General features: G+C 36.6%; 2 protein-coding genes across 2 annotated transcripts; one reads left to right on the forward strand and one right to left on the reverse strand.

Moving 5' to 3' along the window:
- The first annotated feature begins 309 nt into the window (after positions 1-309).
- Positions 310-2085, forward strand: LOC122585267 (BURP domain-containing protein 3-like). Its single transcript, XM_043757385.1, has 3 exons — positions 310-374; positions 458-563; positions 717-2085. Exons 1-3 carry the CDS (start codon positions 342-344, stop codon positions 1949-1951), a joined length of 1374 nt encoding a protein of 457 aa, XP_043613320.1. The 5' UTR covers positions 310-341; the 3' UTR covers positions 1952-2085.
- Positions 2086-2987: 902 nt separating this feature from the next.
- LOC122584762 (helicase and polymerase-containing protein TEBICHI) lies at positions 2988-16451 on the reverse strand. The gene is made up of 25 exons (XM_043756818.1): positions 16413-16451; positions 15603-15919; positions 14679-15489; positions 14539-14603; positions 13833-13938; positions 13542-13742; positions 12934-13134; positions 12679-12840; positions 12361-12600; positions 11625-11837; positions 10710-11060; positions 10020-10172; positions 9705-9902; positions 9400-9618; positions 9171-9288; positions 7548-8542; positions 6894-7091; positions 6552-6808; positions 6276-6465; positions 5742-5852; positions 4857-5209; positions 4241-4349; positions 4020-4160; positions 3819-3915; positions 2988-3290 (listed from the first exon to the last, which is right to left on the reverse strand). The coding sequence occupies exons 1-25, from the start codon at positions 16449-16451 to the stop codon at positions 3223-3225; spliced, it is 5913 nt and encodes a 1970-aa protein (XP_043612753.1). The 3' UTR covers positions 2988-3222.
- Between the last annotated feature and the right edge of the window lie 1097 nt (positions 16452-17548).

Raw genomic sequence — 17548 nt, forward strand, 5'->3', positions numbered from 1 at the left:
ATAGTGGTTACAATTACAACTTACAAACTAGCAAATTCTTATTTTTAAATTTATATTTTAAAAAGGTAAATGGGTGAGAATTGAACCCTCTGGTCTCATGTACCGTATTGGTAACCAAAGCGCACACCGTATAGAACTCATGTCCGGTAAGGCTCGCATGGTTACATGATAGGCGGTGGCGTTAAGATTTCACCCCATCGGTTAAATTTATATCTTTCAGATACATATCTTCGCATTTATTATTCAGTCGAGGCTCCTATAAAAGCGGCAGCATCTCACTGTCTATCCTTCATTACAAAAACACACTATTTTCAGCTTTCCTCTTTAAGTTTTCATTAAAAATGACCTTCCTACATATCCTCCCCTTTCTTTATGTAAGTATATATTCTGTTTACTCTGCTTGCACTATGTCTATAATAACCTGATCTTATTTCATTTTGCTTTTTCTTGCTTTCAGTTGGCAATGGTTGTGAGCCATGCAGCAGTGGCTCCTGAAACATACTGGAAATCTGTGTTGCCAAACACTCCCATGCCCAAAGCTGTCACGGATCTTCTGCATGCTGGTTAGTTTCCTAACATAACTTTTTTCAAATACTCGTAGTTTATAAATGTACATGTGTTCGGGTAGATATCTAAAACACTTGCCAATAATCCAAAAATCAATGTTACTGATAGTTGGTTTTTTTTTTGTTATCTTATTCCTGGATGAACATAAGATAAGAGCACGGATATCAATATAGGTGTTGGCAAGGGCGGTGTATCTGTTCATGCTCCAGGCACGAACATTGGTGTTGGTGGTGGTGGTGGCGTGTCGGTTCATGCCCCTGGTACGAACGTTGGTGTTGGTAAAGGTGGTGGTGTATCTGTTAATACCCCTGGCACCAGTGTTGGTGTTGGCAAAGGCGGCGTCTCTGTACATGCACCTGGCACCAACGTTGGTGTTGGAAAAGGCGGTGCATCCGTTCATGCACCTGGCACCAACGTTGGTGTTGGAAAAGGCGGTGCGTCCATTCATGCACCTGGCACCAATGTTGGTGTTGGTAAACCCGGCACCAGTTTGGGTGTTAGCAAAGATGGCGTATCTGTGAACGCACCTGGCACCCACGTTAGTGTTGGCGGCAAAGGTGGGGACGTGACTGTTCATGCTCCAAAACCAAAAGGGGATTGTGAAAAGATAACCATTGGTGACGGAAGTGTTATTATACGTTGTCATCACGAGAAAGGGCACACACACGTTCACGTAGATCCATTTTCCTACAACTACGCTGCTACGGACGATCAACTCAAAGATGACCCAAATGTGGCGCTTTTCTTCTTGGAAAATGATATGCATCATGGCAACGCAATGAGCTTACATTTCACCAGAACCAATACTCCATCAGTAACTTTCTTACCTCGTAAAGTTGCTGACAAAATACCTTTTTCATCAAAAGATCTCCCTGAACTATACACTCGTTTTTCCATCAAACCTGACACGATAGAATCTGAATCAATGAAGAAAACGATCAATGAATGTGAAGATAAGGGCCTGGAAGGCGAGAAGAAATATTGCGCTACTTCACTAGAAGCTATGGTAGATTTCAGCACATCTGAGTTGGGTAAGAAGGTTAAGGTGGTGTCAACAGAAGTGCGTGCTAGAAAACCTACTCCAATGCAGAAATACACCATCGAAGGAGCTAAGAAACTGGCAGCAGATAGAGCTGTGGTTTGCCACAAACAAAAGTACCCGTATGCAGTTTTCTATTGTCACAAGACCACCACCACCAAAGCATACACAGTATCTTTGGTGGGAGAAGACGGTACAAGAGCTAAAGCAGTTGGAGTGTGCCATACAGACACTGCAAAATGGAACCCTAAACATCTTGCCTTTAGGGTTCTGAAAGTTAAACCGGGTACTTCTCCAGTTTGTCATTTCTTACCAGAAGATCATCTAGTTTGGGTACCTTACTAAAACATATATATGTATTAATTATTGTCATATCATAGAGCTAGAGAATAATGCCCATTTGGTGTGATTTGTATTAGAGGGGGCTTGTAATTTACACATATTGGAGATGCCATTGATGTACACTATTATGAGATTGTTTATGGTCATGATATATATAGATATATGTTTATAAGTATTTTACAATAGGAGTATTTATTCATATTTCACGAACTCTTGATATTATAAATTAGATCTCATCTTATAGCATCATCATCATTACAAAGAGACGCTAATTCAGTAGGAAATCATCGCTCACAAAAGCCTAAAATCCAGCGCCTGACTTAGTTATTAATGAAGGTCATTTATCAGGCTAGCTATAAATATTAGAAAAGTGTTCTCAAAACATTTTTCTTTCGAGATCGTTGAATGCAGAAACTGAGTCAAATTTTAAGAAGAAAGTAGCAGAAAGGTCAAGTATCTAGACTTTTGAAATCACATCAATATTTGGATTGTTTTGGAAGTTATAATATCTTATTGTAACTTGTAACATATGAAACTTGTAGCATAACAATGAGATAGACATGACTGATGTAAAATTCAATAGAAGTCTCATAAAAGATGTCACATGACTCCGACTTATAGGTATCCTATAGTCGATTCAGCATCTTATCCGTTTATAATTTAACCTTCAAGTCTCTAACGCACGTGTATGTGTGTGCGCGTGTGTCTGTGTGCCCATGAAAAGACTACTCCGTCCTCGAACAAATTGAACGTTTCTGAAATTTGTTTCTAGATAGAAAATAAGATTCTGCTTTTGTATCAAATTATGAGTACCTTTTCCATCTTATTGTGTACTTGATATGTAAATTCAATGGTAAGTTTTTAACTTGATTAAAATTCAAATGAAATGGTATGTTCTGATGTCTAATTTATTATTAAGCTAAGGTATTAAGATAATTCTATAAAACCAAAGTTGGATATACCCAAAACAAACAGGCGAACCATGGGTACATATGCCATAGGTCACAATGTAGCTGCCGTATTCCTTTCTTGCCCGAAGTTTTCAAACTACAAACAATGGTATCAACCTTTTTCATTATCATGTCTTTGTTTCTCGTATACAAGTTGTAAAACTTCGTGATGCTACTATGGCAAATAAATAACTTCCAAATTGTAATGTTGTAACTTCATTGAATGAGGAAATATAAGATAGATTTGGTGTGAATGACATTACTTACAAGAAAAGTTATTTACAATTGGCCTCTGTTAGCGATTTATATGGTTATCCCTTGTGTTTACTCCGGCAGTAGTGGTTCTAAAGATCCCCATGTTCTTCCACACTTCAGCTTGACGATCAATGGAACTGAAAGAAATGAAGCAAGACATAAGTCAAATAGGCTATTAAATCAAAGCTCAGAAATGCCAGTTGAAAGTTAAATGCTTGAAGCTCAGTTTGGCTTCCAAAGGAGTTGTCCTGTCCTTGGTTCAAATCTTTCATTTGCATGCGATTTAGATGTGGAAAAATGAACACTCGTTTTCCAGATTTATGAACTCATAAATTAATACTAGTGTCAAATATGACTTGTAAGGTTTTATGAATGAAAAATATACTTTTGGTGACCTTAGACCCGTTTTCCATTAAACTACTGTTTTTGATTTTAACGTTTGACCCGTTAGAAATAAAATGTATATCCAAATGACTTAATGACCTATTATTAAGTAAAACATTATAAATTTCCCGGTCTATGGTTGGGTTGTAACTAAGACGCCTATATGTGAGTAGGGGCCGGGGAAGATATTTCGGGGTCAGGGCAGATATTTCCGGAAACAAAAATGTAAATTACACATCAAAACAGGAAGAGCATTATTTTAATAGGGTCATGGAACATACCGAGAAGTGAAGCAGCACTTTCCATGCACAATTTCAGCAGTGAACCAGCTTCATTCACAACTGATGGATCAGCTTCTAGTATCAATTCGTCATGTACCTGAGAAGATAATGAAATGTCCAAAACACCTCATCAGATGATCAGAATGTTCAATCACATACATTCTGATTATGAGCAATATCATGTCAATCAAATAATCAAACCTGTAAAAGTATCCTACAACGACCCTTAAGCATGTGGAATCTTTCTGCAAGCTGAACACTAGATGCTGACTTCTCAATCCCTTCACCAATAACAGAGTGTATGGTTACCATTGCAACTTTAATTATGTCAGCTGCAGATCCCTACAAAAAACCAACATTTATCTATCAATGGAAGGAAACTAAAAGATATTATATGAAGATAAGGTATTTCAATATCGTACCTGACAAATGGAATTTACAGCTTGTCTCTGAGCTTTTGATTTTTCTTCAGTATTTCCAAACTTAATTTTCGCCAAAAATCGCTTTCTTCCCATTAAAGTTTCTACATAACTAATCAACAAGAATAGATGCGACTAAGTCCTTAATACATATAGTAACAGTATTTATATAAATGGTCAGATAATATTAGCAAGGAATCAGACCATCCCATTTGATAGAGGTGGCAGTTTAAACCTACTTACTGATGAATTATGAATGTGTCGCCTTGGGTTATGTTTTATCTAAACCGGTGAAACAGGTAAATGTGACAAGCAGAAACAGTCGGTCAAAGAGGTCAAAAGTCAGTCACATGTATTTTTAGAAATTAAAGTTGGTAAAATCATACTATTAAACAAAATAACTTATTATATTGAGATAATAGAAATGTTACAATCCAATTTGATGCGGAAATTATTCGTAGGTTTTTTAAAGATTGGATGATAATTGTTCCAGGTCAATTCCACCCATTTTGATGTGTTACCCAACATCCCAACCCATAGATTTTGCCACCTCTCATCAAAACATTCCTTATGCTTGCTCTAAACTCTATCTCAAACCATGGACAGTATATTATCTCACCCTTTTTTTCGGCACACTGCCACGGCTTCCTTAAGCCACGAAGAAACGCCAGGAAATGACCTTTTAAAGCTCTGAATCTTTTCAGTAGCATCATCTGGACAGCATTCCAGTTGGTCTGCTAGGGAATTTGCACCCATACCATATAGAATACCATAAATCAGTCTTTTGGTTTGATCTCGTTCTTTAGGGTCCACTGAAGACTCTGTTTTCCCGGTCCATTTTGCAGTAATCATATTGAAAACATCACCAAGAGGCTTTGTGAGGAGCTCAATTAATGACAGGTCTTTCGAGAAATGAGCCATTAATCTCAGTTCTATCTGAGAATAATCTGCTGTTACTAGTAACCAATTTTCCTGCAAGATTATTCATATATCATAACAGAGATAAAGCAGCTAGGACCATTTAATGGCATGCTACTTATAAGTAAAGGTGTAGCTTTAGACCCATCTCCTTAAGAGCAGGTGATTAGGGTTATGTTTTATCTCTAACAGTGAAACATGTAGAACAAATTAGAACATATCTTAAAAAACAGATGAAATCAGTCGAACATGTTTTAATGCATAAAGTGATAAAAGTAAAACCTTCTTAAATTATTTCATTCATAAATCCAAGTGTCCTTTTATTAATAATAAACTCGGTAATCATATTTCTTTCATAAAATTTGTAATCATATTTGATGCACTAATTATTCGTAAGGAAAACTATAACTTCGAGCACAAACAACTGTTTCAAGTCATCCGATCCCTGTTCATAACAATGTGTACTGAAAACTACTTGCTTTGAAATGTTGCCCAACCTGCCTGACCCGCTCGTTTGCCAATTCTTCTTTTGGGTGACAACCATAGAACTAAAAACAGCACACAAAACGAAAAAGTAGAACCTTACCTGAGTAGCAATGAAGAAAATACGAGGATTTACTTTGTAGTGCTCTTCTTCTGAGTCACCATCCTCGTTCTCATCTCGCTTCATCTTGAATTCAACCATATGCTCAACACACTAGAAGAAAGATTTCAGTTAATAAACAATCAAATTTCAGTAGTCGAACAAAAATTAAATAATCTAGAGGGGGCAAATTCAATCCATCCTTCAGGTTATATTTCGTCCCTGACAAATCAATAAAGTAAATTAAATAAGCTATAATAATGGTCAAATCGGTCATAAGTCTCCCAAATTATATTTAGGATACATAAGAATCTTCTAAATCATGTTGTTCAAAACACTTGGTCATCGTTAGCATAATATAGTTCTGTAATAATAGTTGATGCGCTAATTATGTAAAAAGTATTCTGAATTTGTAGACAAAATAGTGTTCCCGGCCAACCCAACCCAAGCTATTTTGACCCCTTGCCCAACCCATCCATCTTGGCATTTTACCACCTCTAACTGTCTAGCATGATGCAAAGAAAGACGATGCCACACCTGTAGATTGGGGTCCTCCATGGATAACCTTCCTGTTGCTGTTGAAGTTTGGAGCCAATGTCCGTGAAGTGTGTATCTTTGAGTCCTCATGGATAACTTTGCTAGTGAACATATTGAACCCAATGTACAGTTCAAAAGCTTGGCCAATGTCCGGTGCTCTTTTATAACAGGAATGATAGGATGGTCAAGCCTAAAGTAAACAAGCTCATTTTAACCACTGTAACTCAAGAAAGTAATACACTATTGTAAGTAATAATTTCAAAAATAAAAAACCACCTTAACAATTCTAAACAATGTTTATCAGTACTGGGATGGTTTTTCCCTTTGTAACCATCAGGAATTGGCAGCTTTAATCGTGTATAGAGCACATCTGCTATATCTGCTGCAGTATATAAAGAAAATCTTGTACCCGCCAGTCTGTATGCTTCTTTCTCAAGATATCTAAGTTTTTTACCCAGCATGTGACGTGATTGAATGCAACCATCCATATCAACACCAATCCCAGAACGCTCCATGTCAGCAAGAACATTTACCTACAAAAAATAAAAGCAAAAGATAATGGAAAACAGTTCTCACTGTGACAGACCAAACATGTTCTGTGACTTGTCATATCCTCACCAGTGGCATCTCAACAGTTACAAGCGGTCCATGAAGGTTCTCAGATGTTAGCAACTTCCAGAGAACAGATGATAGCACACGTATTTGAGCAACCCGCCTACAGCAACCATTATGTGCAGCTCTTCGCATCTGATTTTTCCACCGACCCTTTTGGTTTGCAGCAGCTGCCACCTCACTAGATAACCTTTTCTTGACTTCCTGTACAGATAGTCAAAATAAAAAATTATAATACATGACTATAAATATTACAGAAAACAACCTTCAACCAATATGTAAAATATTCGGCATTACTTAACATAGGGTACATTTTGCATCCAATCTAAAGGTTGCAAAATGTGCTGGTCAAGGGAGTTAGGCAACGAATCAAAAGAGGTTTAGGTTGTGATGGGTCACTTTCAGTACAGGTTGAAACAGCATTTCTTAGACTTTTTATAAGTAATGAATGCACTAGTTATTATTACGAAGATTATGTATCCATTAAAACTATACTCTGGGGCCTGGGCGACTTTTAACCTGTTTGACCCATTAGACCCCTTCACCTTTTAGCCACAATTTTGTTTATTGATTTCACACATAACCCAGATAGACCCATTCCTGAGTAAGGGTCAAAACTGCTACGCCTAATTTGACCCCAAACATACAGCATCAGGGTACCTTTTCTAAATTTGGATTAGAACTTCTCTCTTCATCGGGCCAAAGAATCCAAGTTACAACACACAAATCAATAGCATCTTTGATATGAATGGGAGAAAACATATAGTAACTGTTTTCTACGAGTTCCACACCGATAGGTTTTACTGGATGGATCATGCTACCGAATCTCTGAATAGAAACAGCAGGATATTTTAGCACCTGGTTTTGGATCTTCAAATTCCACCCGAATTTTCTTACTTGGTTTTTCCCCATAATCAGACCAACTCTATCCCATCTCTGCTTTGCAATATCAAGATCATTACCGATCAAGGTTTTATTATTTTTGCTGTCTGAACAAAACAGATCTTTCGGAATGTTAATATAGTAAACAGGAGAATCTTCCCAGCAGATTGCGATACCATGTAATTCAAATGGGGCAATCGTGTGAAATTCAGACCTTTTATTGAAGTAAATATCAAAAAAGAATTCATGTGTTGAGTCCCACATATCCAAGAATGAATCAAAACCACCAGGAATGTGTATTGCACTCATAGGACCCTTCTCAGAAGTCTGTTCCTTCTTACCAACACATATATTCTCATTCTTTTCCTCAGTTTGATGAATATTCTTATCAAAGTTTTTTTCTTTCGCACCATCTACCTCTGCCGCCATGTTCTTAGTATTCGAGTTACTTAAGGTAGTATCATCTGAGTTTTCTTCTGCAGATTTTTCTTCCTTCGGTCCCTCGGTTTTTGGCTTCCCATCTGTTTCATCCATGCCAACAAAGCTACTGGTTGTCTCTTCGCGTGAAGACGTTACTGTTTCCTTTTTAGTGATATTCACAGAAGATATTGGCAATTTGGGTAAAGAAAACTGAGGAATGTCAACTCCAAGAGCCTTGAAAGCCGAGAAAGCAGCAGCTCTTGCTTCTTCAGCTTTATCCAGCACAATTTTCCGGGCACCATTCTTTATCTTTTTGGCCACTCCCAACTGAATACGTTTTTGTGCTGTGTTTTCTGTTTAAAAAAAATAGTTGCGTACAGAACTACAATACAATAAGTTACTGGCAGGGAAAAAAAAATAAACAAACAGAAGGGCACATCAGGTGTGGTATACTAGTATGTCCAAAACTCCAAAATGACATCCAACACAAGTAATAACTAACAACGTGAGCTTATCAAATTGTATTGTCAGGGAAGTACGGACATATCTATACTGCTACACACAAAAGAGTTGGTGAATAAATATAGACTAAAGGTGGGAGTTTGAGTTGGGTGACAGGTTAAACAAGTAAAAGTAATTTGTAGCGTGTGTCCATACAGTAAAGTTGGGTTGACTCACAACCACTTTATGTATCAAACTAATGTGCTATTATACAAAATAATTTTATTGCACAGAATCTGAAATTTCGATAAAGGTATTTTTGTAAGTTGTATACATTAAAGCTATATGCTTTGGGAAACCTTTAACCCTCTTAAGTCCCACTCAACCCATTTGACATGTTCCCTTGTGAGTTTGAGCTTTTTTTATTTGTGAAGAGCTGTGGCTTTTTCAAATAAATCATGACCTAAATCAACCCATTTGAAAGGTTATGGATTCAAATTGCCATTTTAGTATAGATTATAACTACATAAAAAAGTTTACCTTGTGCATCCCACGATGTAGATTCATATATTGCCTTAGCAATTTCAGGTGTAGATGCTTCAGCAATTGCTTGGGGAGTGCGTAAGCCAGCTTTATAAAGCGCCCTAGCTCGAGCACCCTAAAAAGATACAATTACGAGAAACAGACATAAAACCCAATAAGTACCTGAGGTTTTGGAATGTGTTATTTATATCAGATGTCAAAAGCTAATATATAGATATATATAAACCTTGACATAGGGAATGGTAGTAAGTTCGGCAATCTCTGCTCTTACACCAAATGAAACACGATTTTGGAACTTGGAAACCAAGCCCTCGAGATCATGCCAACCAAGCCTTTCACAAAACACAGATACCATAGAAGCAAACCTTCCCGCATTTTCTTGCAAAGATTGAACCATTCCGCGTGCCACCTTGAAAGCTGCACAAACATCTGCCACTGGTACTTCCTATACAAGAATAGAATTATGGTGTGGTAAGCAAGATAAATCACGACCCAGACTGCATCATTGTCTTAGAATATATATCTACCGACCTGTACAAGTCTTGACAAGATTTGTGCAACATAGAACCTCTTACAGACACGAAGCATTTGATCATCGGTAAAAATGCCATTGATTGACACCCCAAGTCCTTTTACTGCATGTCTTGATCTTTCTGAAGTGCGAATTGGAGCTCCATGAGCCATACGCATCAAAAATGGTTCTTGCACTCCAACACGATTTCCAACAGACTGCAATTGATGATATATTAGATATAAAGGACTCATAATGTGTACGTAAGTCGATAGATCGTACAACTAAAACCCAAAACGCATCAAATCAATGTCTTATAAAACATTGAAACCTACCTGATCAAGAGCAGGCAATTGCATGAATCTCTCATAATACAATTCCCAATCTGGCTCAACATCAACATTAGTTGGTGTTACCAAATACACTAAGTGCAAGTCTGACGCGAGCACAAATCCTTCTCTAGCCCTTGAGAGATCATCCAGAACAATCTAGAATCATATAGCAAAATGCTGCTAAGCAACTTTTTTTAATTTATCAAAGAGAACATCCAAGGATCTATAGCTACCATAAATATATATATCAGGTGAAGATGTTGGATTAGATCAAAAATACAATTAAGGTGTTTAAATCTGCATTTTAAAAGTGATTAGGTGATGTTTAATAATTAAAGTGCAAATTATCAGAGGCAAAATAACTGGCTGCATAAGATAGTGCTTGGATGTGCTTCTGTTGTTTGAAGTTGCAATTATTAAATAACAAGTTGTTTGATTGTTTTGAAAAATCTGAATTTTTTTTCCTTAACTAAAAAAAAACTACTAAAAAAGAAAATCTTGTAAGTAGAGAATAGAATTATCCTAAAAGGAAGGGTAAGTAGTAATATACATAAACAGTTCTATTGCAACTAATATACTGATTTTAACCACTAAAATATCAGACGCATCCGTTTACCCAAAGATATGAAAACTGATTATTGCAGCTTCAAGCCATAATATACATCAAATTAGCATGAAAAGTCAAACACTTACGAGTGACTCCTCAGGGCAAAGAGAGCTGCCAAAACAAGCACGGCCTAGAGGCGTGGTAGTATATAACTTAGTATCTTCACTCCACTCTAGAAACTTCCTATGACACAGCCACTTTAAAGAATCTTTTGCTGATTTTACTACGTCTTCAAATGGTTGTGTTGAATTGAGAAGTGTGCATCTAACATATCGATGAATATCATTAGCAGTTTGAACAATACCACCAGCAACGACTTCTAAGATTGCATGTGTCATTCCATTCTTATCTTCTGATAAACAAGAATGCAATGGTGGGCAGCAATCCCCAATCAGTGACACTATTCTTTTCACTTCTTCAGGCTTGCATATTAGCACCTATGTTTACAAAGACATTAAAGATAAATATTAAGCATTAAAAGCCCTGAAATAATAGATCCAGTATACATAAAAGTGAGAATATCAGCCATATAGTTATAAATCAGTCAACTCAAGTTATGTTTTAAATTAAACGACTAACAAGTCAAACAAGAAACATTAGTACAGCTACAGACACAGGTCAAATGAGTCAAAAGCCATCAAAAGTGTATTTTAAATGCATGAAACCTCTTTAATCATTTTTCCAAAAAAATAATTGCAATAAAGTTAAGGGTTTTGATGATGACAACCCTTGGAGCTAATACTGAGACGTTATTAATTATTACATGCTGAATAAGTTGTAAAAATATAGTTAAATATATCAGGTGCTTGATAATTTGAGAGTTGAGACTGAGGTACAATTTCTTGAGCATGTAATAACATCTTAGTGGCTGTCAGCATATTGAAGAGATTGAACAAACGTTCCGGCTAACTAATCCATACTGCACCAAAAAGTAACTGTTTTGACTGGTTACCTAACCCACCCATTTTGTAATCACCTATAAATATACAAATACTACGTACACTCTCTCCTTTAGTATCAATTCCGGTGCGGCCTGCACGCCCAGACATTTGTCGGTATCTGGTCCCATCTATAAAATCGCGACCAATCCGAGGTTGTCGAAAGATAACCCTCCTTGCAGGTAGATTTACCCCAGCAGCTAAGGTGGATGTAGCAGTTAAGACACGTACTAAACCTTTGCGGTAGCAGTTTTCAACAATTTCTCTTTCTTCAACCTACATAACAGGAAGATATCATGAACTTAAAACTTTGACTCAAAAAAACATATGGAATTGACAATCTTTGAACAAAAACAAAGGGACTGTTAGGTTCAAAGAATGTTCTAAAATAATTGAATCCGACAAAGAAATTAAAATGTAACGTGCTTGGTTTGGATGGCAGGGAATGGAACCAATATTATCCCATTGCTTTCTAGTTTTATTTTTGATTTGTAAATATAACTTAAAAAACTAAGCAGCAAAGCAATGTATCTGTTAAGGCAGATGAAAGGACGTTTATGTCAAAAGAAAGAAAAACAGTGGTCCAATAGAAAATTGTAATTACTCATGGTGGTTCACAAAAAAAAGTCGAAATCATTCATTTGTTAATGCAATTTACAAGCTTTCATTGGAACTGAACTCAGCCCCTGGCTACAACCAAACACGCCATGGACTGAAATCCAATTCTGCCAACCAAACAACCCCTACAAAGGGGATGTGTGTTATTATGTATGTTTGTCAGAGATAATAGTATACATACTGTAAGACCCGCATGATGATAGGCAACACCTGAAGAAAGTGTTTCAGCTAGCACAGGATCTAATCCTGCTGGAGACTTTTGCAATGCATCCATGGCAGCAGCAATATCAGGATATTCATTTTCACCATTATATGTATTGACGGAAAATTTATTGAGGTACTTTGCAACATGCTTAGCCGTTGATTCACATCCTTTACGACTGGAGCAAAAGATCAACACAGAGTGGCCCTCTTGCACAACCTAATATAATATGAAATGTTCCTTTAGTACGTACAAAAATATCTGGCTTTAAAAGACAAGTTTTTTCAGATTCCACACCTCGTTACATAATTCTACGATATGATCAGGATCTTTCCCACCAAGATCAGCTCTTTTTGACATTGTCCTGACAAGTTCCATCTTTTTGTTATATATTGTGTTACCAACTTTAATATACTCCTCAAGTGGAACAGGTCGAAAATCTGTCTGGTATAGTGCTGCCTGAAAATATTAATGTTGATTCAATAATAAACTAAGAGTAACTGGAGATTAATTATGCACACATATATTGTGTTTATACTTTATACAACTTACTTGAAGCCAATCAGCAACTGCACCAACATTGGGCAAAGTCGCACTCATCCCAACAATTTGGAGACCATGAGTGGGGTCAGTTCCCCCACTGCTTGTTCCAGAACTTTCTCTACTAGAAAATTCTACTCTGCCTTCACCAGCTCCATACCGAAGCTTTGTCAGCATAAGCTCCAAGAGATATCCCCTGTGCTGATCTCCAACCTAGCCAACAAAAAACCACCATGGATGATCAGAGTAGATCAGATGCAGGTCGTCCTAGTTGGGTATCAGGCCAAAATGGAAAGAAAGCATCGAATTTGCTTGACCCAAAATACTTTGTTCTCCAAAAACATCAGATTCTCTAATACAAGAATGTCAACTAGGATGGCTACTGACAATCTTCTTTTAAAACTTGCACATCAAAAGTACACTTTGAGCAACTTCCTTCTCGTTTGACCCATACAACAAAATTAACTCGTTTCCTTCTGGCCATATTTTTTTTGATACCCGTTGGACCCGATAGTCATAAAACATGACCCCAATCAACCCATTTATAAGTCAACGAGTCAGATTGGCACCTCTAATGGAAGGGTGTATTGCTTCATTCAAACATATGAAATTCAAGTTACCATGTGAAGTTCGTCAATTACTATGATCCCAACTTCTGACAAACGTCCCTCTTCAAGCAATCTATTGAGTAGAGAGTTTGCTTTCTCGATTGTGCAAACAGCTACAGAGGTATCTTTAGGAAGTGATCCACCACCTTGGCTTCCATAATAACTACGAACATGCTTGTCAAGTGGTTCCAGTAGGGATTCAAGATGTTCTGCCTGCATTACTTAGAAATAAATAAATAATCTCAAAAACAGAAGAAAAAACTCTCGACAAATGCAGCAAGCCAGCAATAAGCCAATAGTCACCTTCTCTGCACAAATTGATACATATGGAAGAACAAGAAGTGCCACTTTTCTTGTTGATAATACTCTACGTAACATTAGAATTTCTGCAACAAAACTTTTCCCAGCACTATGGCAAGAAAAGGAAAAGAGTTACGAAAAGAGACTAGCTGGAAAAGCATACAGATGGAGAAATAATACAGATGAGATGTCCACAGCACAATAAGCCTGGCAGCTTAACGATAAAAACGTTCATCACTGCCCATTTGAAATTCAAAAATTGCTAGATATGTGAGCATAATAATTCAGAAGAAACCAGTTGCCATCTTTGGTGACAAGAGGTATCCGTATCCATTTCAACCCAATAACCCATTTATTTATGAATGAGTCGATTTGGGTACATTTTATATATAAACGATTCAAACTGCTAAAAGGTAAAGGAAGAAAGGGCTTGGAAGAAGCAGTTCCATCGGGTGGAATAAGCCAAATGGGTCGGGGGTCTCCCAAAGTGTACTTTTGATACACAAAACCTCCTAGTTCAAAAACCATATTAATACTGAAACAATATATTCTTTGTAAACCTACTTGACACGCTAGTTGTTTAATTGTAAAATTTCACTCTTCTAGACAAAATCCGTTCAGGATCGACCCAACCCTATCAACCACTTTTGAAAATTAACCTGACACCCAATTCTCTCCCTCTACTAGTGACTTGTCATAGCGGCAGTACCTTGTAGATGCACAATACACCAGGTTTCTTTTATGCAACACCCCATCAACCAGAAGGCAGTCCACCTGGAAAGTGAAAACTGAATTAAGCGAACATTGAGAGAACAAAAACTAAAAGATTAATGTGGCGATAAAATGTACCTGCCAAGGATAAAGCTTTGATATTCCCCGTTTCTTATATATGCTGCATAATTCAGAAGGGAGCCAATTGCTAATATCTAAACGATCATTGAGAGGCACAGAACTCGATGGAGTGTTTTCTACACTATTAAAACCATTTACATTGTTACTTTTGACGTTTGTACCTGGTGTACTGCTAGATGTTATATTATCATTGGGTTGATTCAGTACATCCATTCTCCTTTTGGCAATTACACAACTTGAAGTTGTTTCTGGCAATTTAGACAAAGATTGAACTGGGTTGCAAGGGGTGCTCATATTATTTATAACACAATTGGGTGGATCATCCACAGCCATATTTTTATCCTCACAGGAGAAATCAAAATGCTTCACGGGTAACGGTGACACTTCTTTGTCATTAGAGTTACCAATCTGCCCTGAAGATGCCAAGCCAACATCCACATCACCACTTAAGCCTCTGTTGGCAGCTTCCAGAAAAACACCATTTGCTCTGGACATACCATCTGCCACCTGCATTGCCTCTTTCCAGAACGTGTCTCCAGGTGAAAATAAAGAGCTTCCGCACATTGGCTGGGGTGTTTCTTCAACACCAACTTTAACTGCTGCCAGTCCTGGCGTATTGCATAGTGCCATGTCAGCATCTTCAATGGATGTCTTATTGCATTTCCTTAAGCTCAATTGAAGTTCCTTCTCATGTGAGTGGTTTCCAACACTACTTGAATGTCTCTTCTTGATCGGCGTATCTTCCAAATCTATCATAGTTGGACTACCTGGCCTTTTATTTGTACTTACTTTTGTGGTTGGAAGATCACTAAAATAAAAGAGAATTAAGATGAATAAGTTAGTTAAAATAACCACTTAGAACAGTCGACCAAAATTTATGGACAGTTAAAGAGTTTCTACCCCATAAATTAACTTACATACCTACAATAAACGGACAAAAAATTAGCTGCAAACTGTTGTAGTTCTGCGTTCTGCACGCCATCCACAGAATCATTTCTTACAGATGATTCAATCTCTGTTGCCAGGTTTCTTCGAACTTGATCTTGTCTGTCAGATGGCCCATAATCTGTAGGCAAGGTGATAATAGGACGATCCTCATTTTGGGAGGAAACTAAATAGCTGGATAAAGAACCCTTGGCACTAGGAGACCATTCGAGTGAAAGTTTTGCATCTTGTTCAGCTTTCCCCGATTTCGAAAGAGGGGATACAAACTTTTTCTTTTTCTTAGAAGAAAAAAACTGCACATAGTAACAAAGTCAACAACATGGCCAAAGCAGACATTGTGTGTTCTTTTTTCTACTATTACTACACCCACATAAATCGCTATTAAAAAAGTAATGAACTTAAACAAATAGGTTTGATATCACCCGAACAACTAACTAACTTCCTAACAATTGCATAATTAATCACACAACATATATATATATATATATTCACAACCAGCACATCGTCCATACTTATATGTTCCAGAATCTTTAACTGACTAATATACATACATACAAATACATATACACATTTTGCAAATACATACATATAAATATGTGTATATGTATTAATTAAATTTAGATAATAGAGACTTAGAATTTCAGGAAACCCTAATAAAAACTAGGGCTTAAAAAGCAATAAAGATTCAATCTTGTGAGAAATTTAATACATTTTTAGGAATAATAGTTACGGGTAGTGGCATAATTAATGTTAGAAAGAAGAGGGGTTTTGGGTATTGAAACAAACCTGATCGACACGGGAACGTGATGGACCACCAGACGCCATTTTTGTGCAAGAATCTTGAGGAAATTTGCAGGATAATTGAGCCCTAATTCATGTGTATTTATGTATGCGGTATTGTTTGTATTGGGACTGTGTTTTTGTAAGGATTTTGAACTTAATAGAAGACCGCCAATTCTTTTACAACTTGGGTTAATAGGGGCGACACTCGGTGCGAATACATGTTAGGTCGTTTGGTTCACGTAATTCGATGGAATTTGATGAAATTAGTATTGAATTTCATTCTTTAGTGTATTTGGTTACATAAAGAAGAGGGAATTTCATTCCATATGAATGTAAATATTCTATCATTTGATGGGATCTTCATTCCTTGGGGATGGAGGAAGGAATTTCATTCCTTCCATCACTTGAAATTTTAAAAAATCAAAAACATTCCATTAAATTTCATTCCTTCAAATTCCAATTCCTTTGAAAGATTCTATTCCTTCCCAAAACATTCTGTGAACCAAACACGCCCAAAAATTAGTTCTTCAACTATCAAAATGTAAATAAAAATGACATTATTTGTAACCTTTTTTTGTCAAAAGAGCAAACTAATACAAATCAAATCTAACAATAATAAATAAATAAATAATTATAAAGTATCGTGTCCTAGTTGGCCCCGTCCCGTTTGGAGAATGACCCAAGCGTCAAATTTTAAACGGAAATTGTAATATTCATAACTTTTTTCATCAATATAAAGGAAATGATAACTATGAGCAACATAATAGTTATAATAAGATATAGCTATTTCTTGTTATTATATGTATTTTATTCATGGTTGAACACGATATACAGACATGCATATACATATCAAGAGATACTTGAATGCTTGCATGAAACAAGCATGTTATCCTTAAGTTTCAAGAAAAAATCGTCAGCAAAATAAAAGTCATGCAATTCTAGTAGCTAGGGAGTAGGGATAAAGTTTTTCTTTCTAGTTTTCTTAACTTTTCAAGTTTCTCTTTATACTTAGTATTATAATAAAAATAATAATAATAATAACATTGAAAGAAATCTTGAAGTGTCTTTACTCTTTGATATCCTACATCTTGATTACAATTCATACGACTTAAGGCTTATTATAAAGTTAGTTCTTCTTG

Source organism: Erigeron canadensis, chromosome 1, assembly GCF_010389155.1.
Source record: "Erigeron canadensis isolate Cc75 chromosome 1, C_canadensis_v1, whole genome shotgun sequence".
Classification (NCBI taxonomy): Eukaryota; Viridiplantae; Streptophyta; class Magnoliopsida; order Asterales; family Asteraceae; genus Erigeron; species Erigeron canadensis.